Source organism: Daphnia pulicaria, chromosome 6 (assembly GCF_021234035.1).
Source record: "Daphnia pulicaria isolate SC F1-1A chromosome 6, SC_F0-13Bv2, whole genome shotgun sequence".
Lineage (NCBI taxonomy): Eukaryota > Metazoa > Arthropoda > Branchiopoda > Diplostraca > Daphniidae > Daphnia > Daphnia pulicaria.
In genome coordinates, this window is record NC_060918.1 from 21,418,714 (window position 1) to 21,445,284 (window position 26,571).

The 26,571-nt window shown below is 41.3% G+C and overlaps 1 protein-coding gene across 4 annotated transcripts; it reads left to right on the forward strand.

Moving 5' to 3' along the window:
- The first annotated feature begins 212 nt into the window (after nucleotides 1-212).
- On the forward strand, nucleotides 213-25,265 carry LOC124342615 (ecdysone receptor-like). Of its 4 annotated transcripts, none has more exons than XM_046795656.1 (9): nucleotides 213-418; nucleotides 9,597-10,169; nucleotides 10,440-10,999; nucleotides 20,855-21,037; nucleotides 21,117-21,257; nucleotides 21,715-21,938; nucleotides 22,039-22,206; nucleotides 22,282-22,654; nucleotides 22,730-25,265. In XM_046795656.1, exons 2-9 carry the CDS (start codon nucleotides 9,832-9,834, stop codon nucleotides 22,969-22,971), a joined length of 2,229 nt encoding a protein of 742 aa, XP_046651612.1. In that variant the 5' UTR covers nucleotides 213-418; nucleotides 9,597-9,831; the 3' UTR covers nucleotides 22,972-25,265. The 4 variants fall into 4 exon arrangements, with proteins under 4 accessions (XP_046651612.1, XP_046651615.1, XP_046651613.1 ...); XM_046795657.1 differs by lacking the exon at nucleotides 213-418 and adding an exon at nucleotides 6,618-6,915; XM_046795659.1 differs by lacking the exon at nucleotides 9,597-10,169.
- Nucleotides 25,266-26,571: the final 1,306 nt, after the last annotated feature.

Sequence of the window (26,571 nt, forward strand, 5' to 3'; positions counted from 1 at the left end):
CCATGTTTTCTACTACAAAATCAGTTGAGCGTCTGGTATAAACATTGTAGAGAAATAAATGATTAAATACCAAAACGAATTTTACCAAGACTGGAATCATCTCCAAAACTAATATCTGGAATATTAAAAAATATCTGAATAGAAAGCGAGTCCACTTAAAAGATTCGGTTATTGTGGTGAGTCGTGGTCTGAGTATTCTCCTCCCCTAAAACTCAGTTTTCATGTGCAGTCCGCCGGAGACAGAGCGGACGAATAGTTGGTGTGTGTGCTTAGTGTTGGTAACCGAAAAATCGACTATTGCATTCGGATTTTTTTTTTTCATTTGGTTTTTCGGCCTGCTTAAATTGACTGTGCATTATACCGAGGAACAAAAAACAATTGGTGCAAATTTGGTTTACTTCAATCGAGACTCTTAGTGGTAAGTTTCCATCGGCCTCCATCTTTAAAAAGCTCTTTCTCTCTTGTGTGTGTGTTTTCTTTTTTCCCAGGCATTTTCCAATGTTTTTCCCTTTCCCCCCTCTCTCTCCCCATCAAGTGTGTATGTATGCCGCAGTGGCTGACCTAGTTTCTCTCAGGCCGTACATATACATGGCGAGTTGGTGTGTGTGTGTGTGTGTGTGTATATATATGGTAGAGTTTGACTAGATAGAAGTTGTTGGAATCTCGCCAACAACCCGCGGTTCTTCTGTCTGTCTGTCTGTCGTGGTTTTTATATTTTTCCCAATTCGCTTTTCACATAAAAGAGAAAAAAATTCTTTTCTAAACATTTCGGCCAAAAGTGTCGTGTGTGTGTTGATGTCTCGTGTTCATACATTTTCAAGTTCGTAACCTTGAAAACATTAATTTTGTTTGTATTTCGAAACTTTGCCGTTTGTTGCACGACCGAGAGCAGAGGCAGAAGACGCGCCACACAAACGGAACACGCCGGGTCAAACGGAATCAGATTACACAAGCCCGCGCTCACGATGTAAATAAGATCTTTTGAAAAAATATCATTGATGAAATGAATTTTTCAATTTCTTCTTGTTGAACGGGAGGAGGAGGATTTTTAGACTTCTTGTCAAAACCAAAAGAGTTTTTCCAAAGAAAATGGGCGTATTTTTGTCCCTCCTATTCGGAGAAATTGTGGGTTTTACCTTCAAATTCCCCACAGATATAAATTTGTTGGTTCTAATACGACCCATTTCGGTTCCCCTTCAATAATTAGCCAAAACTTCTTTTATTTCATTTGAAAAAAAAAAAAGTTTTCTACCTTCTGATACCACCCACTCGTGTAGACCCAGAATTGTATCGATTTTTCGGCAATCGTTCCCGGTTGACCGAGTTTGAACGTCCACAATCTTTTTATACATCAAAACTTTCCTTTTTTTTATTTATAAAAGAAAGAAATGTCGGGGATTTGTCGTTGGGGATAATGCATCAGGTAGGCAGGGATGACGTTAATTTCGCACTCGTCGATCGGCAAATCGGTTACTACCGAGAACACTCTGCCAAATTTAGAAAGAAATCGGGAAAGAGATAAATCAATTTGAATAGGAATCGGGATTGAACGTGGGCGTCTTATTTTTTCTCTGAATGGGAGGGTCTTTCGACTACATTAGCTCACACACAGACAGACACACACAAAGACAGGAAATCAGTGCGATTCTTTTCTGCACCGTGACAACCGCGTTCGGTAACGAGAGACCCCCGTGTGTCTCTCACTGGAAATCATTTGGCATCTTCTTGTGTATTTGACGGTTGCAGATTTTTATTTCTTTATCACGCACTGTTGGTAAATAGAGCGACGTGAAAAAAGAGAACTCCCCCCTTACTACTAGGCAGACGAAAAAGAATCACGGGGGGCGGGACTCCTCCCCCCCCCTTTTCTGCCGACCCCTCCCGAAACGGTTAGAATGGGGTCACATCCCGCACGCAACTGTCGTCAGTCTGCTGAATTCGCTACTTTTTCTTTTTTTATGTTTTCAAACGAAATTTTGTTAACGTCGAGCAAAGGATCGACTAGACTCACGCGTGTTGTTAGTCAACGCAAACAAATTCTCTAGCGGTTAAAAAATACAAAGCGGGTTGGAGTGGGGGTGGGGATGGACAATGTGACTCAAAGTAAAAATTTAGGCAAACCCACCAAAGTCACATAATAAAGTGAATGTCCTGGACCCGAATTGAAGGTGATGTATATGTGATGATGTCGTCGTTCTTGAATAGGTGAATAGCGTCTGGGTTGGGCGTGTTTGGTTTGTTATATATTTCTTTGAATTGGTACGTGATTGACTTTCACAAGTAGAAATAACCCCCCCGTGGAGAGTCTGGGAGGGAAAAAAAGGGTCTCTTGATTGAGTTCATGTGGCCCTCGTGATGAACTGGACCCTAAAAGACGTGATCTCATCACCCAATTCTTTAACATCAAAAGACAAATTTGCTTTTAATTCTCTCTCCTGGTTCTCAATGGGGTGTGTAGTGTGTGCTACTGCTGACGGTGGAATGTGTCATGTGATCCTATTTCACTTTCACTACTCACGTCGTCGTCACTCCCGAGGACAAAGTTTTCTAGGCTCCTCCGTGCTCGCGTAAAACTTGGTCAAAAACCTCTGAGGCGTTCGGGTGGTTGGGATATCCGAGAACCGACCGTTTGCGGTTGCGGTCGTGATGACTACTAGATGATGAAGTCAACCAACTCTCTGATGGCCGAAACAAAAAAGAAGTTTGTTTTTTTGTTTTTTTTTTCTAACTTGGATGTAATCATTTTACTTTTATTTTTTCTTCTTCTTCTCCGGGTGGGATGATGATAAACGACGCCCCTGCTTATAAGTTTGGATATATATACGACCGAGTCTCTGGAGCTTTTGATGAAATTGCCCCCCTCACTATGGGGGGTTTTTGGGGGGGAGTCTAATGGTTAGGAGACGTCGTACTAGTAGATTTTTTTGCGGTGGTGGGTGGGGGGTAACGCCCACTTACTTGGTGAGGCACTTTGCCAAGAAAAACGCAATCAACTCTTCTTCTTTCTTTCTTTCTAAAAAGGACTATACTTTTCCTCTATAAATATAAAAGAAGAAAATGGCCAATAGGGTAGTAGCAGCAGCAGCAGTAGAGGATGGATAAGTTATTGAAGAAAGGAGGTCAAGTGAGCTATAAATTCCTTCATTCCATCTCCACATTTTACCGGCTAGCTCTGACGTGCCACACACTTACATTGTGTATTGTGTGTGTGTGGTGTTCTGCGAACCCAAACAAAGCCAATAGGGTTCAACAACTGCAGATTCAGTTTTTTTTTTCTTTTGCTCACTGTCTGTTGTAATATTGAATGGATAGACTTCGTGATTGTTGACCCCGTTGCCATGACGACAACTTGATTTTGTCTATTTTTCTTTGATTCTTGTTTCCCTTTTAGACATGAACAAGAAATGATTCGGTTCGTCCGTCTTGAGGGCATAACGTATTCACGTTGGCCGCTTATCGTCACATTGAATTGTTATCAAAAGCGACACAGAATAGTTTTGTATTTGTTAACTTGCCCCAGTCGCGCACATAGCCTGCGTAGACTATAGACTCTGTGTGTGTGTTTGAATAAAAACAGGGAGGTAGTATATAGTATATACATGTAATAATCTGGCGTGACCTAGTTTTCCTTATCCGCCGCGCTCGACTTGGCTCTGTGTGTCTGTGCGGCGGCAACGGCGGTGATGGTGGTGGGCGTGCGGGAGTGGTGACGGGGTCAAGACTCACGCTCTCTTTATACTCGACTTTTTTCTGGCTCCATCTCAAACTCTGTTTTTATTTTTTGGGGTTTTGTTTAGAAGTCGGAAGGGGGGGAGGACTTGGTTTGTGCCAATGTTGGAACAAGGAAAAAAGGACCTCACGAGAAATATTCTAATTTTAGTCACCTGAAAATGTGTGTGTTGTCGGGAGAGAAGTAAAGAATAAAAAGGACCAGATTTCTAAAAGGTGTAGGGGTGGTAGGATTGTATGGTGATCGTGTGTTATCCTCTTTTTAAAGGGGGGAAAAACATACGGGAATAAACGTGGCAGAGGTCATTGTTCACGGACGATCGGACGGAAGTGGAGAGACGGATGATGGGCGTGAGTCCACCGTTGTAGAGTTTTTCGTCTAGTCGAAAGTGACACACTTTCACTTGTTTTTTGTTTTGTTTTGTTTCTGGCACGACGCCGACCGACGCTTATTGACGTCACCAGACCTGATAGACACTAACTGTATAATAACCCAGAAATTCGCTTTTTTCGGCTGTTTGATGCCATTTTGTATTAGCTCTACCTTCTTGTTTCTCCTTCATTGCAAATCGATTTTTTGTGTTTTTGTTTCTTTTTAATATGAAAAACGGGGACTGTAACTTTCGAAGAAAGTTATTTTTTGTTGTCCCGCGGCGTAATCGATAGAACAACAAGAGAGGGGGGGGGGAATATTGCCTCAAACAAAGTGACTATTCATCATGAGCGATGAAATTGCAAGTTTCGCAGTGACGCGTTGAAAATTTTCCCGTCCGTTCACTCTTCTTATTTTCCGAGCTCCTTGTTTTTTTGTCTATTGCCCACCACTCGCCATTCTTCAGGATATCCACGGGAAAATGTCTTGGAGCGTCACGTTACATCATTGAAGAGGGGGGGGGAGAGGTGGTAGAAGGAATGGATGGAATCTAATGGATAACCATCCGTCAATCCGAGAGATGCCAGCGATTCTCCAAATACTTTTTTAAAAAAGAGGAATAAATCCAATTTGACTTAAATGTTTGTTTGTTTTTCTTCACTCGGGGGTGAGAGAAAAATGGCGGCCTTTTTGAAGAAAAAAAAAGCAAACAATTTGTTCGTGTAGACACAACCACTTTTAATCAAACAGAAACAAAAGAATAAAGTTCCTTAAACTTTGTTTTTTACAAAAATGTCGGGGTTTTTCGTGTGTGTGTTTACAGAACCCGGAAACGGCACCACACACACACATTTTCATTACGTATTCAAAAATGTTGTCCCCCCCCTCTCCTTACCCCATATGTTTCGTGGAGAAACATCCGGTTTTGCCACACCACGAACGAGTGGAGGTACCGTACAACATACACAATGAGCCCTTTAGTTTTTAGTCTTTTAAAAAATCCAGTCGTGGTGGTACCTGTACAAAGTCAAAGTTTGTGTCGGGGATTTTTTAAACAACCCCGGCGTGAATCCTAGAAAGAGGGAGGAGGGGGGAATAAGACAAAAGGAGAGGAATAACTTTCCATTCTTTCAAAGAAAGAAAAGAACAACAGGATGTCAATTATTATTCTCTCACGAATCTATGAGGGATTAGTTCAACCTTGAACCTTTTTACTTTTTTCTTTAAATACTTTCCCCCTCTCTCTCCCGAACGTGTTGAAGCATTGGTTGGATTATACGCCACCGCATACACACACAGCTTATAGATTTGGGCGTCGGTAAAGTTTTTAGAAAAATGAATTTGATATAATATGCAAGACTCGGCTGCTGCTGGGAGGGATTAAATATTTTGTTGTGTTTTATTTCTGTTTCGCCTTCACTACTTGACTTGTTGTCGTTTGAGGCTTGAACGAGATTAGAGACATGATTTATGGACGGATTTGTAATCCCCGCTCAGGCTGTAGAGTTACTGGACGGTCCCCTGGATGGGTGTCCACACACACACTTGATGGGTTTTTCCCGAGGAAGAAGAAAAATGTCAAATCATTCTTCTTCGTCTTCTACACGTACGGGTCGTTGAACTTGTCCGACGATATCGTGTGTGCACTGCACAGAGCACCGGGAGAGAAAGTGACGTCATCCCGCCGCTAGGTGGCCCTAATCGGAACCCGGGATCAATCCGCCCTCCCTCGCGTTCAATCGACTTTTTTCGTTCATACAATTCGGACCCTTGAAAATGAAATTGTCGCAGGTCAAATGCGTAGGTGGTTTCAACAATGATTAACGTCATTGTTATTTAACTCTCGGAATCTGGGTCCTTTTAAAATAAATAAAGAAATGATTTCTTTTCTACGGTTTGGCCTAGTTTTTTTCCAATTGGTTCCCAAGTCTAGTAAGTGTGTGTTTAGGTAGGACGGGCGGTAGAGAGAGACTAAGCTCAAGCCTCTTTCTTTCTTTCTTGGTAACTGGGTTAAACCGCCACCTCATTTTCTTGTTTCGGGAGTTCCCGAAAGCGGGCGGCACACGCTGCTCCTGTTTGTGTCATTTTTTTTTTACTTATTTTGCGGTCACTTTTTCTCTCGTCTTTTCTCTCCTCTCTTTTGCAACGAGAGCGTTTCAAATGGGTTTTTCTGCGGCTTTTCTCTCCATCCCATCCACCGAAAATAAAAACTCTACGCCGACTCTTTTTTTATTCTACAAACGAGAAAGGAGGTCGAAAAACCCAAAATGGTTGACTCCCATAGCCGCCAGGGGTATGACACAAGCTCCTCCCACCAGCCCAGGTAAAAAAAAAAAAACCGGAATATGCCGGCCCGAAGAAGAAGAAGTTGATGATGGTGGTGGTGGTGGTTGGTAGAGGGGCCCCATAATCATGTAATAAAAATAATTCTTTTTTTCGTTCTCCTCGTGTGTGCTGTTTAGCTCTCTCTTTTCTTCTTCTTCTTCTTCTTCTTCTTCGTGTAGAGAGAGAGAGAAGGTTAGGAGGGAGGTGCGCCACCTCCACCGTCTTCCCGCGCCCGCTTCTCCAGGTATTAGTGTATACACGGACGCTGGAGTGGAGAGAGCTTGCAGCTGCTTTGTTATTTCTTCTCCCGTCTTAAAAAAAAGTTGTGTGCAGTTTTTTCGATTCGACGACTTGTATATTTTACCGACTGTCTCAAGTTTTGTTTGGTGTGTGTCTGTGTGTGTCAACTCGCATCATGCAACATTGATCGGATATATTTCACTTTGTCGACAGACAAGAAGAAGAAGAATCCTTTTTTTATTTTCCAGGTAAATAATTCCCTACCGTCTCTGCGCCTTGTAGTGCAGGTGGGGAGAACTGGGAGCCCCAAAAAATAAAAAAAAGGCGGCCATGGAAAGTGCAAGGCGAAATAAGCTGAAGGCGTTGGATGACCTAAAAAAAAGTCGGGAAAAAGACACGACACACGCGTCGAAAGGATTTTCGTGAAAAATTTAATTGACAAATATTTTGTTGGATGGGGAGTAATTCTTTATTGAAACTATTTCGGGCTACTACCAGGGTTTGACTACTGCTGCAGGGGTGGGCGGGAATTTTTGTTACATCTTCTTGCTCGATTTGCCATTTATGGATGAGAGTTGTTGTTACGCGTGTCCTTGGTTAACGGCGAACTCCTTTTTTCTTTATTTCTCCGATGGAACTTTTGGGATATTTTATTATTTCAGCGACTTAACCATTTCGCTACCATCAGAGCGTGAAAGTCGACGAGTCGACTCGTTTACCTTGAACGATCAGGGCGCCCACCCTTTTCCACATACACGCGCGCAGGCAGGCAGGCAGACAGGCAGACGTGTGTATCAACCATCTGTCTTTGTCACGACAAATGTGTGTGTGTGTGTGTGTGTGAGTTGCACAATAATTCCATTCGGCGGCGCAATGATGAGACGCCAAGTGCCCTCATTTCGATTCTTTTTATTATTTATTTATCTCCATTGATTGAGAGAGTTGAATCAATTCTTGTGTTTACTCAGCTCTTAATTTATTTGCCAACACTTTTTGTGTGTAGTCGGGTTGATTTTGTACGACATGTGCTGGTTGTGGTGCACCTGTTGGGTTTGTTGGCCCCCGGAGCAGACCTAATTTCCCCCCGTCTACAACTATACGGGTATGTAGTGTGTAGTACAGGTGATGTAGCCTGGGAATATGGGACGCCATTCAAACATTTTTTAATTTTTATTGAGACTTGGGTCTTGTCAGGGAGTGGGGGGTTCAACCTCGGATGACCTTATTCTGAAATGCCACGCCTTTTCAAAGAAAATGAAAATTTTAAAATTCCGGTGTGACCTTGGGGGAGGGGGGGGAGGGTCAATCCTACCCAAAAGAAACTTTCCATCAGTCACGTGACTCTTAATTTTATACACCGTCTTTCGAAAGCGTGACGTCATTATTGTTGTAGTTATTTTGTGTGTAAAAGAGAAAAAAGTGTCTCGATTAATCCGGAGCGGGCGCGTGGGGGTTTTTCTTCTTTCTTTCTTTTTATGATTGGGAAATCGTTAAAGCAATCGCGGTGGAACGGCAAGGAAATATATAAATGATTGCGCGCGGAATAGTATAAACGCGCGCGGCCTTTTTTTTTCTTTTGAATTTATAGCCCCGTCCCGACAGGTGTTGTAGTTTTTTTTTCCCCGACGAAATAAAAGTAAATAATAAGAGAAAAAGAATTAAAAAAGAGAAAAACTCTCTTGTCACATCCGCCGGATACTATAGACTTGTGGATCAATTCAACTTGACGCCGCGTGACATTTTCCATAGTTCTGCAACCGGATCTGTCCGTCTGGATTGGCTGACATTTTTCGGGCTTGTTTTTTGGTTTTTTGGTTATTCGGGAGAACAATGTGGGCGATCCTCTCAACTGGGGCGCACGAAACAAACCAAAAAGAATTTCATCATCATCTCGGAATACAAAACGGAATCGGAGAGTTCAGACTTTTTTAATATATGATTTTTCCCATTTCATTTTCTTTTCTTTTTTTCTTCTTCTTCTTCCCCTCGTCGAATCGAATCCCGCAGCCGGGAATATCTCGAATTTCTTCTTTCTCTCTGTCTGTCATCCGACAAGTCGTCAGGTATTGAATAACCCAAGATCTAGTTAATATTTTAATATTTCTCCCCCCGCGTTCTACTTTTATGTCTTTATTTCATCTGAGAAAAATGTACAAATTTATTGATTGGGAGATAGACAACAACTCTGAAACCTTGTTGTTGTTGCTGCTCGCTCTGCTTGTTGCCCTGGGCTATAATATGCTTGGATAATATAACAAAAGAGAAAGAAAGAAAAGAGATACATACTCTCCAGACTTGATTTGCATTCAAGTTTGGTGGGGTACCAACCAGTTTCAAGGTTTTTCTTCCTCTCTCTCTACATCGTTCGTTCGTTCGTGTAACAAACAAAAACTTGCAGTTGAGCTTTTATCATCATCGTCATCTCTCACGAACGGACCAAGATGGAGACGGGGAGAAAACTCGTTACTCTGCGCCGGTGTACCGACTCTCCTTGTGTCCTTCGTGATTTTCTTGACTGTCGGGAGGGGGGTGTCGGTTGTTTAGTTGGAGCCGGTTCTACCCGAAATTTCAAAACGTCAAGTTTTGTTTTTAAATTTAATTCTCCTTCCCAAATTGGTTGCAACTCGCGAGCTAGCTGTGACATTGTCAAAATGGACTGGAGTGTAGTATAGTAGTAGTAGGTGTAGGAGAGAGAGAAACTCACGAAAAAAGACTCCCGGGAGTCCTTGATCTGATCAGCTATTACCGAGCGGGCCACAGGATGTTGTTGGGTCACGCCGGAGGTCAGCCAACGAGCTGACTCTTGTCCGATTTCCAGTCTTGTCTGTCTGTGTGTGTGTGGTGAAATCTTATTTACCCTTTAGCCCCTTTTTTTTTCTAAATTTCTTTTTTATTATTGAAATATTTTTGTATTTTTTTTATTTTGCAGGTGCAAGATTTGTCTTGTCACGACCGCCTTCTTCTTCCTTCTTCTTCTTCTTCTTCTTTCTGTTTGTTGATTGGAAGTTGAAATTAAAAAAATTAAAAAGAGGCGGGGCTAGTCCTCCTCCATCAAGTGAGAGTGTCGTTTGGGTTGTTGTTGTTGGTTTTTGGCGAACCGAAAGATTTTAAAAAAGAAAAGAAAAATCAAACAAAAAGTGTCGGTTTGCGGTGTGAGTGGAACAATGGAAGTGGAACAGTTGGAACGTTCGTCGACGACGGCCGGCGGCCGGGTGTTTTACCGGCCAGCCTCCCGTAATCGAATCAACAGTATGGAAGGTGTGGTGATTAGTAGTGAGCCTCCTCCGCAACAACAACAACAACAACAGCAGCAGCAGAGAATCCGGCTGGCCTCGTCGGTCCTCTCGGTTGCCACCATCATCAAAACGGAGCCGCGCTCCACCTCCGACTCGCCCACCACGCAACAACAACAACAACTGCACAACAACTCTTCTTCTTGTTCTTCTCCTTCTCCGTCCTCGGCTAGTTCGATCCGTCGATCACGCTCCCGCATCAGTACCGGGTAATCTAAACCTAAAAAACAAACAAAACGGTTTGGTGTTTTGAAAACCCCCCCAAAAAATTCGAATTTCCCGCCTCACCAAATTTCTGCCAATCCGCATGCGCTTCATCAAAAAAACAAAACCAAAAACGATCCTCTTCTCTGCTTCTTTGATCCTTTTTTTTCTTTACTAATCCTTGGAGTCGAAACATTTGATTTAGTTTGAACATTTTCCATTGAATTGAATTTTAATAATTCATTAATTAATTAATTATCTTTTTAATATTTTAGGGGAGGCAGCCCATTGGGTAGTTCACCTTCTCCGACGTCGCCCTCGGCCGCAATGCACCCGATCTCCATGTCGTTGCTCCACTCGTCTTCTCCGTCGTCTTCGCATCCGCACCATCCGCACCACTCGTTTTACGGCGGAGCGACGACGCCCACCTTGGGGGCGTCGACCAGCGGCTCCGTCCACTCGCCGAGTCCGTTGAAGCGCTCCCGACACAACCACATCATCATCAACAACAACAACAACAGCAACAACAGCAGTAGCGCCATGGAGGAATGGTTGCCATCGCCTGGGCAAATGTCGGTCGACTCGATGTCACCGCCGCCTCCGCCCAGCAGCTCCTCCATGTCGATGAGGGGAGCCAACGACGGGCTGCTGATGCTGGACGGCCAATCGCAACAACAACAACAGCAACAACAGCAGCAACTACTATTACAACAACGGGGGTCCACCTTGCCGCCTTCGGTCATCTCATCGTCCAACGGCTACTCGCCGTCGCCCATGTCGACGGGCAGCTACGAGCCGCCATTCAGTCCGGGCGGAGGCGGCGGAGGCAAATTGGGTCAGTTCCAACAACTTTTCTTTTCCTGCATTTTACCCTTGTAGCTTCGATGTGTGTAGCAGGAGCACCACCACCAACCCACGTCGTCTTTTTCTTCCAGCGCCTTTGATTGAGGAGAGAAGCGATCGATCCGCTTTCTATAAGGATTCCGTGAAACGAACCCCGTCCGTCCGTCTTTGTAACACACTTTCGTGTGTGTGTGTGTGTGTCGATAAAGCCTCAATTGAGGGTCACGATCACGTGCCGAGACGGTTAGAATGGAAGAGAGAGGGGAAGAATATCCATCGACACACACACACACACACACACACACGTAAAACCGGATCTTTTTGGGTTGTGCCCTCCGCCCGTTGAGTCCGCGGTCGGTTGTTGGGGCTCTCTCTGCTCTCTATGTGTATAATAACTCGGCGTCCGGATGGAAGAAGAAAGGAGTGGTGGATGGGGTGGGGTAGTAAAGCTATAGTGGCCCAGTCAATTAGATTAAGAATTTTATCCCCATTTTTACTTTTATTCGATTGGGATTTTTTGTTGTGTGTGGTGTTATTTTTCGCCGCTTGGCGCCAGCGACATCTAGCGGTCGAAAATGAAACCGCGGGAAAATTCGAATTTTTTGAAAAATGCCAACAACTTTGAAATGATTTTGTAAAATAATAACCAAAAATTGCGTTTGTGAATTTGGGTTTTTTCGCCAAACGAAAAGAATGGCGACGAGAGTTGGGCGCCCAAGATTATTTAGCCTTGATATGTCTTTTGTTTCGTTTGGTAAGACAAATTTGTGCGTATACAAGAAGTTTTAGAAAGTTTTTCTTTTTTTTCCCTATCGGTTTCAACCGGTCGGTGCCTCACCAAGAAAAACGAGAAAAAACAAAACTCTGACAGATAACAACAACAACAACAGCAACAACAACAACAAAAAAAAGGCCCTTTAAAGTAAAAATTCACGGAGCGAGACTCGGAACGCCGAAGAATGGCGGTGGCGCAATGTCATCGCAGTTTTCAATCTCCACGTTCACCTTCGCCCCAGGGGTTTTATTTTGTATCTTTTTGGACTCTTTTCTGTTCCTTGTTCACCTGCACGACGCCTCGACCTCGATTATCCGTTTGGGCGCATTTGAAAAACGTCGTCGTCCGATTTTCTTTTCGTTCGGTTCGGTCGGTCGCCGTCACCGACCGACCAAGACAAAGTCGAGACGCCAAACAAAAACGGCCAGGGCCAAAAGAAAACCGATATCGTCGGCTATAATAATGGTCGGCCAACTTCGGGAGAAAGGGAGGTGTCAAACGGGTGACGAGGAGACAACAAAAACACCAGACACGGTTCCCAGAATGTTTTGAGACTAAACCAGAAGAAAAATGGAATTCTTTTATAGATCAAAAAACAGGCTGAGAGCGACTTGTATATTTTGTGTTAAATGTAAGTAGGGCGTTTATTATATATCATAGACTAAATATAGCCAGAAAGAGCCAGTCGGAGCACCACTTTCTCGTTCGGCGATGCGCCACCAAACATTCCCGCGGGCTCTGAAATCGTTTCAAGTGGGTGGTGATGGGAGAGTCACTTCGGGAGTCACGATTTTTCTGATTAACTTTTTTTTTTTTTAGAGAAAACAAAAATGAAACGCGCCATTTCCTGGAGCGTTCAATTATTTATTTTATGTCTTTTGAGTATTATTATTATTATTATTTGTTCTTTTTCAACAATTGACTCTCTCCCCGTAGATTTTTTTCTTCTTCGCCTTGTTGGGTGTACTCAACCTTGGGGTTCCGCAACTGCCCCGAGGGCTATTAAAGAATTTCAATGTCCAGTTGTATTTTTAATCCACAGATGGCGCCAATATTTTCAGACGGAAAAAATTTAAAAAGGAAAAAAAAATTGAACTTTTTTTTCCCCCATTCAAATTAATTTTCAATGGAAAATTCTAGAATAAATCATCGAAAAGTAAATCAAGAAAAACGGAAGAAGAAGAAGAATTGAGAGTTGACCTGCGGTTGGTTGATGGCGACATTTGAAAAGAATTTTGAAGCGTCGCGCTGGATAGCGATTATTATAGGATGATTACACACTCTACGTGTATTTATACATCCATCCATCCATCCATCCACAGAAATGGGCTTTTTTTCTTTATTATTCTGTACGCATTATAATAGAAAGCACGCAGTCGCGATTTCCTTGCTTCGTTTTCCTGTCGGTCGCAGTTGCGCACAATAATGGAAGTCACGACACGCACGCAAGGGGAAAAAAGAATTCTTCCCTTAATCGAAGAATAGAGCTGGGGGAAATAGTGTCACGACCGAATTTCCTGTCGACTTCTTTATATAATTTTTGTTCGTTTTTTAACAAAAGCGGGTAGGAAAAATATAGCAGTGCCTTATCGACGTTTGAATTACAAGAAAGAAAAAAAAAATGATTTATTTATTTTGAAATGAAATTCTGAAAAATTCTAAGAAGTAAAAATAAATTTAAATCAAATTTTCTTTTGATTGTACGGCAGCCGGATCTATTTTTAGATGCCTTTCAAATATTTTTTTAAAAAGAAATGTGTAAATAAATAAATGGTAAAATGTGTGGTTCTTTCGACCATCTGTCGTCGGTATATTTCTTACTCGAGCAGACATTATGGCAGATGAGACTATCCCGCTGAGTTCCGTGAAAAAAAAAATAATACTCCCGCAAGGAAAAAGGAGAAGAAGAATCCCGCGCGCACCTGTTGCGCACACTTTAAAGAAGAAAACACATTTATTTATTTTTAAAGAAATAAATTTTTTTTTCAGTTTTTGATGGCATTTTTCGTAGTGAATAATTCTCCTTAGAATTAAAGTTTAATCATTTTAAATGTTTTTTTATTAGACCAAATAACCCGGGCAATTACTTCATTTTACTTCATTTTTTTCAAACCCGCGTAAATAAGAGCGCGTAAAATTTGAAATTTAAACAAAAAAGTAATAGAAAAAGAAATTTGAATTGTTAAGTCAGACGAGAGAAAGTTGACGGTCATGGCCGTTTATTGAAGTGGGGAAAAAAGATGATGGCGCCACCATCACCACTCACGAATGATTATTTGTCTTCTTTTTTTCTCCCCTTTAGACTTTTTCTACTTTTTAACTTTGAGCGTGACTTACGAATTCAATTGCTCCAGAGATGGGGAATTTTTTCCCTGCCCCTTCTTATTTATTTATTTTTTTCTCTCCCGAAATAGATAATTATTACAGAGTCATAATATTTTCACAAAACGAGTGCGACAGATGTCGTGATGGGGCGCTACGAGACCAATTCACTCGGAAAATGTCATAAAAAAACAAATCTTAATTAATAATGGCCCCCACAATTTCATTCCGTAAAAAAAACAAGTTGGGACAATTTTCGTCTTTGATTTTTTTTTTTATTTCATTTTTTACCTTCCCGCACGTTAGACCAAGGACGTCCGAAGGTTAATTATCCCCCGTACTTGCAACCACCATCTTTTTTCCCGAGCTTGTTGTGTGTCTGTCTGATTCATAAATTCAAAACTCTGTAGGAAGAAATATGATCAGATAAACTCGGTTTCCCCAAGTTATGTAATCCAGATTGGGAAGAAATACTACATTGATTATATACTGTCTCAACTAATGATGATGTTGGACTGACACAGACCATAGGCCCAACAAGACATTCTCTCCCACTATAGTAGAACGAGAGAGAGAAAGTTTTGGAAATATTTTGTTCATCCCAAAGCGGCCAAGGTCGGTTATTTCCCTTTTATTTTTTGATTTCATTCTTTTTTTTTTATCTTCTTCTTCTTATTTCGTGGTGGTGTTGACCGCACCACCGTCCTACTGAATTCTCCCGGCCTTGTCTCTATTTCAAATGCGACGCCACACACACACACACAATTGGAAAATCTTTGTTGACGAAAAACACAACAGGTGTGTGTTTTTGTTATATTTTCCTTTTCATCGAAAGATTCTTTTTTTATTATTTTTAATCGACTAGGAGGAAAAAGAAAAAGTTATTAAAAAGAAAAAGCGGTTCTCGGAGCAGTCCTTTATAGAGAGGTGGAATGTTATTGCGTCTTGATTTGATTAGCCCGAGGCAATCGCCAACGTAACAATTGTGTCAACAACATCACAAAAGTTACCGAGAAAAATAATAATTTTTTTAGCTCTCTGGATTTTTATTTTGTAATGATTTTTCTTTTTAAAAAGAAGCAAACAACAAAAATTGGATGCCCGGGAGTGGTGGGGGGTGGGGGGCATATAAGATCGTGCAATCCATCACGTATTCCACCACCATCGCCACGCCCAATCAAAAAGATTGGGATGGATTGGATTTATTTCGTCGAATGGCTTCAGGTGTTGATGAGCGATAGAAAAATAGCCCTAGGGGTATATCGTCTGACATTTGATTTCAATTCATTCAACTTAAAAAAATCATTCTTATCACATTTCTACAGTCAGAAAAAACCAGACCTATCTCAATCGTAAAACGGTTGACAGTCTGACTAGTTTCCACTGTTTCCAGGGGTGTATTTTTCGAGTGTCAGAAATCTTTTTTAAGGGGAAAAATTCGAAATTTTCCCGTGGGGGTTTTCCTTTTTTTACCTGGTTTTAACTTTTTCACCCCGATAGCCATCGTACCCAATAACCAGTTTTTTCCTCGAAGGGCAACTCGAATTTTATTGTACTCAAGTGGAGTGGTGGGTTCTCTGTCGTCAAGCCAGAAAGAAAAATCGGCGATGGCGTAATAATATACTTTTGCTTGTGCCATGCATATGTTTAAGGATTTTTGCGGCCGTTGGAAATGTATAAAAAAGGATATGCGGGTCGAGGATATACACGCCCTTGAAAATTGCGCCATTGTTGGGCAGACGGAAACAGGTGAAGAAGAAAAATCCCGACATGAAATTTTGGTGAAAGGAAAAGAAAAAACAAGGCCGATATTTATGATATAACTCGAGAAGAGCATTTAACAAACATTATACAAAAACAACGAGTATGTGTTGTTGTTGTTGTTGTTGTTGGGCGAGATAGAGACGATCGTTAAAACAAGTCCGCGGGATGGATGGAAAAGGGAATCGAGTGGACGTAATTCGTTCCGCTTGAAAGCCGGAAAGAAAAAGGAGATTTTTATTTTATTTTATTTTATTTTATTTTACAAGTTTTTTTTTGTGTTTGTCGGTTTTTAGGGTGGTTCGTTCACCTTGCCGCAAGCTTTTCACTTTTATTTTTTTTAATACTTTGCATCGTGAAAAATAAATAACAAAATTAATAAAATTCCATTTGATTACCCCCTTCTTCCAATACATTAATTTATTTTTTTATTTTTTTCAGAAAACTAATCGTTAAACATTTCTATTTTTAATAGTTAAATCAATTAAATTAGCAGTTTAATTGAATTAAATTTGAATTGAGTAACCCCCTTTTTTTTATTACTATTCAATATCATCACGCTCCAGTGAAGATTGAAACCCCTTTTTTTTCTTCTCTTGGGAATGACTTTGAGAACGTTCTCGTTTCCATTTTTTTGAACGCGGGACGTTGACTTTTGATCCACAGAGCCGTGACCGAATTCACGATCGAATTTTTTTTTTCGGGACAGAAAACCAGGCAACCATCTACTCTCTACTCTACTGACTATACAATTTTTTTTTTGTATCGATCCATCAAACGTGAAAAAATCATTTCAACGTTCAAAAAAATTTGAATTTTCCCGCGCGTGAAACTGAGAAAAAAAAAATACCAAAAAATGTGAGGGGAGTGGGTAGTCTGGGAATTAAATTTTTTTTTCTTCTTTTTCCTTAGTTGATTGTAACGACGCGCTTAGCTAATCAAGTGATGCGCGCCTGTAATAGTAGTTATAGTTTAGTGTGCAGCCGCAATGTGTCTTAAAAATGTCGTTCAATAGTTTTTTGGCCGCGGAGAGAATTTCGGCAACGCTCCGTCTGTTGCGTGTCCTTGGAAAAATCGGGAAAATAATAATAATAAAAAAAAAGAAACGAGAGGAATTTGAGAGTCGAAAAATCAAAATGGCGTCGCGGCGCCCGGGAAAAAATCAACTCTGCGTGAAGGGTGAAATGTTTGGCGTCCCTTGAAACGTAAAAGAAAATACAAGACAAAAAAAAAAAAAAAATTCCGAAATGATAGACATATATATTCGTCTAGTTTTTACAATCCCCCGAGAGAGATACGTGTGTAATCATCAGCGTTCACGTTTGAATGATGATGAAATTCACCTTCAATTTGTCTGATTTTTTTTTTTTTTTTTACTTTCGGCTACCCAAAAAACGTGGTGGTGGTCGCCGTCGTGTGTGTATTTTTTTTTCTTTTTCCCGGACTTTAATTGTCGTGCCCTTGTAGAAAAAAAATGAACGAACGAACGAACGAACGAAACGACCAAAGTCAAGAAAAATGCTTCCAGCGCCAAACCAACCGAAAGAGAAAACCCTTTTGCCTCTTGTTTGCGCACCTGTTACAGTGTGCACCTTTCTGGTGGTGGTGGGGGAGGGGAATGCAATTCACGGTCCCTTTTACACGACAGAAGGTGACGTCACCTTTTCTCCCCCCTTCCCCTCCCTTAAAAGGAAAAATTTCGTCTGGTTTTTGTTGGAAGAAATCGAGAGTGTTTTATTTTATAAACATTTACTTTTGACTTTTGTATCTTTTTATTCCAACTTCCTTTTTTTGAAAAAGTGCAACGACCGGGGGTGCCATACCGACGTTTGTTATTTTTTCTAACAAATTTAGAAAGTAAATCTCCAATTCATTGTTGTATTTTGTATCTCCCAGAAAAGTGTAACGTGAGATTAGTTGTAACGTTTAACCCTCCAAACTAACCATCTACACCCCCAACTCCTTTTGTTGGCTAACACGTTGCGTGACGGGGGCGGCACATGCCACAAATTCCAACCGACTTTGTTTGTTTGTTTGATAATTAAGTCGGAACTCGGAAGTTGGGAAAAAATCAAGATGGCCACCGCTGCTGCTGCCGGTTGGGGTTGGACCAGTGCGTCGCTGTCACTGGGGGGTTTTTCCTTCCCCCCTTACCCAGCAATAAAAAGAAACAACAACAGATGGTTAGCCCTCGGGCGTAGGCTCATAACAATTTTCGTTGGAGGTTCGATGACTTTTTCTTTCCGCGTGTAAAATAAGAAGAAACAAAACAAGACTCGATTGGGACTCTCTCTGTGTGTCTCTGTGTTAACACACACACGGGAGACACACGTGAAGAAGGGCGCCCCATCTTTATTTTCCCACCCCCTCGCTTATTTTTTTACCTGTGTGTGTGTGTATGTGGCCTTCGTGCGTGGCCCGAGGGCATCCTTGAAAACATCTTTTGGATCACTCTTCCTTTTCATCATCATTTTTCTTCTCTCTGTGTTCGTCTTCCTTTTCTTCTTTTTCTTTTTTACCTGTTGATTTTTTTAGCTCGAGGCTCTCCTCTTGCACACCTCGATCAAGCCTCGGGGCTGGTTCTTATTTTTCTGAAATAATTCAACGAATTATTCAAGCTGAAAAGTAGCTTCTGGCCAAAAAATACTGTCGAGCGTATTTATTTTTCAATGCCAAAAAAAAAGCACGTGACTTGAGCCATTTTTTCCCTGTCTAAACTCCGCCCACCTAAAAAAGTGGGTGGAATCGATTTGCAGACGAAAAAATAAAATTTCGTCAGGTGGCAGTAGGAGAAATGGTGGGTGTAATGTTTCCTGGTCGAGTTGCCGAAACCGAATTGAAGAAAAGGGGCGGAGCCAATTGAAACTATCCTCCACCCCTCAACACACACAAAGTCCCTTGTTCTTCTTCTCTTTTCCGAATATCTTTTGAAAGAATAAAAAGAAAAGAACAAAAAGAGAGAGTGGTTGAGCCGAGAACAAGTTCCAACTTCTTTAGCAGTCGGTTTTGCGACGTCAACCAGTTCAGTCTTGTCTTCTACTTGCGAGTGTTTAATCATTTTTTGGGGGTTTTATTATTTTAAAAAGAAATTAAAAGGTGAATTTCATTACAACTGTAGAGAGAAAAAGAGCGAAAGTGAAAATTGATTCGCTGACTGTCGTGATTTTCCAACGGATCGGTTATTAGTTGTGTGGGGAGTTGAGTATCGGCGGACAACCTTGGCCGAGTATCTGGTTACGTGGACCAAGTAGAAAAAAACTGAATGTTGTGCGGCTTTTGGGCCATCCGTCGTCCTTGACATCGGCGACCGTCGTTTTTCCCTTTTTTCTTCAATTCAATCATGTGGCCCGACGTGGGGCAAAGACCGTGATAAGCCCAGCAGCAGCAGCTTCGTTAATTAACTCGTTTTTGCATACGACCCAAACAATTAGTAGCTTCTTTTTGAATTTTTGATTTTTCAATTTATTGACAAAATGACCATGGGCGATCATGGTGAAGTCAGTTCGTCGTCGTCTGTTCCGATGACCACATCTTCTCCGTCTTCGTGGCCGTCCAACAACAACAACCGAGTCCAGCAGCAACAACAACATCAGCAGCAACAGCTCAAGTATCCCTACGGTCACGTGACTCGCGGTGCTAATAAAATGCTGGCCAGTTACTCTCTGCCCGGTCAAGTGATGCGCAGTAACGCTGTGAGCACGACAACGGCCAACGGCCATCATCATCATCAACAACAGCAACAACATCTGCATTACGGCGGATCGACTCCACAGCAGCCGTCAACCGGTTTGATGCAACCGCCATCTTTCACCAATGGCATCGCCACGACCGTCGTCTTGACCGGTTTGCACCACCACCACCACCAGGTTGCCGGCCATGTCCAGCAGAGGATCGGCGGAAGTCCGTCCGACGAGCATTCGCTCCCATCGTCGGACATTGGCGAAGTCGATTTGGATCTGTGGGATCTGGACATCAACGGGCCATCCGTCAGTCCGCAATCGTCGACGGGCGGCGGCCACAGTCCGGCCGTCCCGCCCGGCCGACGATCCTCCGACACATCCTCAACTTCAGGTCCTTTTTTCCAGCAAAATTTTTCCTTTGTGGTTTTTACCGGATCGGGAAGATGACACACGAGTTTTTGTGTGTGTGTGACGTCTTTGATTTGGCAAAGGGCGTCGTCACGGTAACCCCGCCCTATCGTCAAACAGAGAAGGGGGGGGAAGGAAGGAAATGTGTGTGGCGTCGCGGCGCTTTTTGATTTTTCTTATTTTTATTTTCTTATTTTTCAAGGTCGACGTCACCTTCATTCCACCTTCTCTTTCGGCCGATTAACCAACCGTGTGTGTCTATGTGAATCGAAAACCACATTTCAATCGTGTGGTTTTTCTTAGACTGAAACCATTTTTCTATTTCTTTTCATTGGCTGTTGAAGAAGAAGCTTCTTTTTGTGTGTCGCGTCAGTTGCTACCTGTGAGAGAGAGACCTGGTCGAGGATTTTTAGCTTAAAGGCGCAGAGGGATGAAGGGAAAAAGGTTCTTTTAGCTACATCCCTAGCGGGGGGGTGCGGCATACAAACAAGAAAACCAGTTCGCCTTAAAAAAAACCTTATATTATTTTTCTTCTTTTTTTTAAATATTCCGCGGAATCGGCTCCGGAATTATTAAGACAAAAAGTGTCTCTTGTGGGACCTTCGACATGTCCTTGCGTGTCCTCCGAATTTTTATTTTCTTTTTTTCCGTCTTTGTTGCTTAGAAGACTGCTGGCCAACGTTTTCTGGGAAAACATTTTTTTTTTTACCCCCCTTTGTGTGCACATTTTTTTAAAAATATTTTTTAAAAACCCTTTTTTTTTATGACTCATGTCGTTTCAATTTGAAACATCTTGATTTCATCATTTTTTCGAGTTTCCAGATGTTTTTCATTTTTTTAGAAAATAGATCGATTTTTTTGAAAAATATTAAATTTTTTTTTTTTAAATATATTTGGGCAGGTCGAGAAGATTTGTCGCCGCCGGGCAGCGTCAATGGCGGTGGCGGTTACTCGGTTGACAGTTTTGCCGATGCCAAGAAGAAGAAAGGTCCCGTACCGCGACAACAGGAGGAATTGTGTCTGGTCTGCGGTGATCGAGCTTCCGGTTACCACTACAACGCCCTCACCTGTGAAGGATGCAAAGGTATGATACATCATCAATAAAAATTTATATTTCCAAATCATGAATTCATTCATTCAATGATTTGATTTAATTTGTGCAGGATTCTTCCGGCGGAGTATCACGAAAAATGCAGTGTACCAGTGCAAGTACGGCAACGGCTGCGACATTGACATGTACATGAGGCGAAAGTGCCAAGAGTGCCGACTGAAAAAGTGCCTGACGGTTGGCATGCGACCGGAATGTAAGTTTGTTGTTGTTAATTCATTCCTTCCTATCCGTTTCAATTTCATCCCGAAGGATGGCCATTTGGATTTATTATGTGCCCGTGTATTAGTAGTTTTGTGTCGACGTGTTCCCACAGCCATCAACTTACTCGTTACACTCTCTTGTCTCTGTAATGTGGAATCGAAGTGCCCCTGTAATAATGGCCGTTGGCGGTGTTGAATGATGAGACGTTTTTCGGTGTGGGTTGGAGAATGAAGCGTGTATGTAAATCAGAGATGGGTTTGGGCGATCGGGCAGACATCCGGTTTCAATTCCGTCTCTTTTTTCTTGTCTTCCAGTTGTTAATTGGAATGAGAGGCTTCCATTGTCTAATGGAAACTTGAATATTTGCCAAACGGGTTTCATCATTTCTTCTTATGTTTTTATTGAATGATTTTAAATTTATCTTTTGTTTTGGTTTTGTTGTTGTCCAGGTGTCGTTCCAGAGTACCAGTGCGCCGTCAAAAGGGAAGCCAAGAAAGCGCAAAAGGAAAAGGACCGGCCCAATTCCAGTTCGCTGGGATCGCCCGACATGAAAGAGCCTGAAATCAAGGCCATCCACCACCAGCAACAGCAGCAGCAGCAACAACAACAACAGCAGCAACAACAATTGCAGCAGCAGCAGCAGTTACAACAACAGCAGCAGCAACACATTCACGTAAGTGCAAAGGAGGAACAGATTTCCAACCTGTTGGAATTTTCCATCTATAATTTTTCTTTATTGTTGTTGTTGTTGATGGGCGTGGCCGAACCGACAGGTGTTGGATGAGAAGCCCATGGTGGTTTGCGGCACCGCCAACGGAGGTGTTGGCAACGGGTTGGCCGTCAAACCCCTCAGTCCCGAGCAGGAGGAGCTCATCAATCGGCTCGTCTATTTCCAGGAAGAATTTGATCAACCGTCCGAAGAGGATCTGAGAAAGATTTCCGTAAGATTTTTCTTCTTATCAAATTCAATTTTTCTTTTAAAATTAAAATTAATAATTTTTTTACTTTGATTGCAGACGTCGGGCATTCACGAATCGGACGCCGACGCCAAATTCAAACACATAACGGAGATGACGATCCTGACTGTGCAGCTGACGGTCGAGTTTTCCAAGCGGCTGCCGGGCTTCGACACGCTCCTGCGCGAGGATCAGATCACGTTGCTCAAGGCGTGCTCGAGCGAGGTGATGATGCTGCGCTGCGCCCGACGCTACGACGCCAACACGGACTCGATCGTCTTCGCCAACAACCTGCCCTACACGCGCGAGTCGTACAACATGGCCGGAGTCGGAGACACGGCCGAGCCGCTCTTCCGCTTCGGCAAGAGCATGTCGCAGATGAAAGTCGACAATGCCGAGTACGCCCTTCTCACGGCCATCGTCATCTTCTCTGGTGAGAAATTAGAATTTTTTTTTGAAATTTTTAAATTTTTCCCGCCTTAAATTTAAATTTCGTTTATTTAAATAGAACGACCGGGATTGGTGGAGGCGAGAAAAGTGGAAAAGATTCAGGAGATTTACCTCGAAGCGCTTCAGGCTTACGTGATGAACCACCGGGTGCGGCCGATGACGGAGTTCGCCAAGCTCCTGTCGGTGCTAACCGAGTTGCGCACGCTCGGCAACCTCAACTCTGAGATGTGCTTTTCTCTCAAGCTCAAAAACAAGAAACTGCCGCCCTTCCTCGCCGAAATCTGGGACGTTCATTCGTGAAAACGATCTCCTCTCTATCCCCACCCCCTACCAACCCTCTTCGCATCGTGTCCTCTTCGCTTCCGCCTCACTTGAAAAAAAAGCCCCGACCCAGGCGCACAAACAAATTAACGACTCGCACAGAAAACTTACCAGACAAAAATGTCAAACCCCGCCCCATATATATATATATATACATACAAATTTTGTTTCTTTTTTGGTTGTCTTGGCCCTTGAGATCTCTCTCTCTCTTTTTCCCTTAATATTTTTTTTTGGGGGGGGGGAATTAATATTTTTTTCATTTAATTAGATCCTTGGGGGAGAGGGCTGGGCAATTGGTGCGATCGATAATATTATTATTTTTTTCCTGTTGGAATTTGAGAGAAAATCAGTACCTGAGAGAGACGCGCAATCTCTCTTGGCGCGTTATTAGATCGTGTGAGAAAGAGAGAGAGTCTTAACAGAATAGAAAAAAGGAAAATCCATTTTTATGAAATTTAGAAGAAAAAAATTGGAATTGTGTAATCATTTGTTATCGCGAAATTAACTTTTTTTCACTTCTAATTGGGTTGTGAGATTTTTTTTAAAATGGCCGATTAGCTAAAAAAAATCTACTTTAAACGAGGCGAATTTTTTTTTTAAATTTGATTGGATGTAACGGACAATTCAAAAGCATGGGGTTGTGAATCTTTTTCTTGTTATTTTTGCGCGTAGATAAAAAAGAAGATGGTGTCAATCCAAAAACGAATTTTTGTTTGAGAAAGAAAAATATTTATCGAATGTTGTACAGAGAAAAACTTGGTAATTTATCGGCGCTAGAAATTGGGAGAGTGAAAAACAAAAATAACCAAGGCCAAGAAGAATTCAGAAAAAATCGATCCATCGCGGTACTATTATTAAAATAAAAATTCGTGAGAAATTAATTTCGTTCGTGAAAACCAGAAAAAACACATTTTTCGATCCGCTTTTTCCAATTTTTTCTCTCTCTCTGTTGAAAAAGTCAACTCTAAAAAAAAAAGAAATTCAAAAGAGACGTTCGTGACCGACATGTACACCGACCGAGTTAACGAGCGTGGACCATTTTTATATATTTTTCTACACGAAAAAACCAAAATTACAAAAAAAAAAAAAAATTAATAGAAATGATGTAAACGTGGAAAAAGTTGCGCGTCAAACAATTGTTCATCGTTATTCACCAATTCGACATCTTGCCGTGCTATTTGTTGTAACATAAAAACAATTTTGTTTTGTTTCCTTTCCCTCAATATCTATCAGTTGTTTTTTTTTCCTTTTTCACCTTTACTTACGACAAAAAACTGTGAACGCCATTGTCCTCACCCGTTTCATTTTTTTGGAATCCACACACACATACACACACAAAGGGAGGGGAAAAAATCAATTCTTTTTTAATTCATAATTTTTTTTTTGCTATTTTTGTCCGGTTGATTTAATTAATTATTCCGTCTTTAATTTTGACAGTGTTTTCTTTTCTCCCCCACACAAAACAACAAGATACCACCTAACTATTTTTTCTCTATTTTTTTTAAATCATGTGGTGTGTTATTATATAACCCTCCTTCTTTCCTCTGTGTCTCGAATCAGTTTTGTTTCTATCTGGACTTTTGTGCATAAATTTACAAAAAGATGCAAAATCGAATTGTTTTTTATTTGTTTGTTTTACTTTTGAAGAGGTTCGTTTCTGTTGTAAGAGACTTGAAGAGCCTTTTTAATTTGTATTTCTTTTTTTCTTATTTCTTTAAAAAAAATTCGATTTTTGAAACGATTTTTTCCATCGAAATTTTGAATTTTTTGGTTTTTCAATTGAAAAACAAAAAATGACAAGTTTTGCCTTTTTGGTGTGTGTTATGATTATTACACGGCGCTGCTTTCTCCTATTTTATATATAAAATGCACACACACGCGACCTTTTTTTTAAATTATATGTATACATATAAATATATTCATCCGGAAGTGCTCTATATTATTACAATGATTCACAATAACTAAAAAAACAAAACAAAAAAACAATTAAATAAAATGTGTATGCCGGCGTGTTGATTGTGTTCCCCCTATTACACCCTCACTTTTTTTGATAAAATAATTCTTGTGGAAAAAAAAAAGATTTTTCAAAAAACGACAAACATTTTTTGAATTACACAAAAAAAATTAATTCGCGAAGATAATTGCGATGGCGCCTCGGTGTGTGTCCATGTCTAATTCGCTCCATGAAATAATTACGTGTGTTTGTCAAGTATGTAAACTACTTGTGTGTGGTCTGTGGTGTAAAAAACAAATTCTGTTGTTGTTTCTTTTGATTTCTCTCGGAATAACATTATTAAACATGAAAGACGAAATTAACGTTTATTGTATAATATTATCGAATTTTTCAACAAAAACAAAATTGTTTTTTTTCCCCCGTTTATTCTCCGACACTTTTTGAATTTCCAAATGTCAGTCAACAGTTTTTGACACCGAAATTCTTATAAGGTGTCACGTTCCAAAATGGGCAAAAGACATTTGTTTGGTTGTCCGATATCTTTCAACTTGGGCGGTTGTTTTATTTCAAACTGAAATCAACTTGACGTGAAAAGATTGACTCGTATTATATCTGGCGGCATCTCTCGCTAATTCCGCTACGCGACTCTTGCCAGTGACATTAGACGTGGCGTCATTTCAATTCTCGGGAGTCAAAAATTTAAATAAAACTAGTATATTTTTTTATTTATTCATATCACTCCCGAAATCTTTCTTGTCGACTCTTCCTGTCAAGTCACTTTTTCTTCTTCTCCAGAAACAAACCAAATAAAATAAAAGTATAGAACTCTCGCACCCAATCCCAATGTGTTACTACACCCGCGTATAAGATGATTTATTTCAAAGAAAAGTTTCTATACTTCGTGAATATCATTTATTTTTTTTCCTTTCGTGAAAATGGCAGCTGTTGCAACCTTGGGACATTCTTGGTCGACAACAACAACGAAAAGCTTTTTCCACCCAAATAATCATAAACACACGAGCTGAAAAGACACACGGCAGCAGATGGGAAAAAAAACTTTTTTCCACCTCTGCCAGCAACGACCAACAGATTTTGTGTTTTCAGTTTTTCACCTTCATTTTTTGATGATGATGATGAGAATATGTGAACTCGTAGCGGTCACAGCTGTTTGCTGGGATGCTGCTGCTCTCCCGGGCAAAGTTTTGGATAATTCCTGTAGTTTCTGTCGGAATTCATTAGAAAAGCGTCAGCCGTCATACGTAGGCGATCTCTCCCTTTTGAGAGCTCGTAGGGCAGGAATCATTTGCATTGATTATTTGTATTGCGGGCCGGCTACTTGGTGAGCTCTGTTTATTCCAGTAAAGGTCCGTCACCTCCGCCTCCCCAATGGCGTTTAATAACTGGAATTAGACTAAAAGTCTCAAATTCATCTCACCGACCGATGAACCATTTATACACACGTTTAACACCGAAAAAAAGAAACCCAAATAATCATCTCGTTTTACCTGCGCAATATAATTTCGTGCGCTGCGCCAGCGGCTCTCGGTGTTTAATGGACGGAACGGCTTTTGATTTGAGCGCGGAGGAAAAAAAAAAACGCATTCTTCAAAAACTTTGTGTTTTTA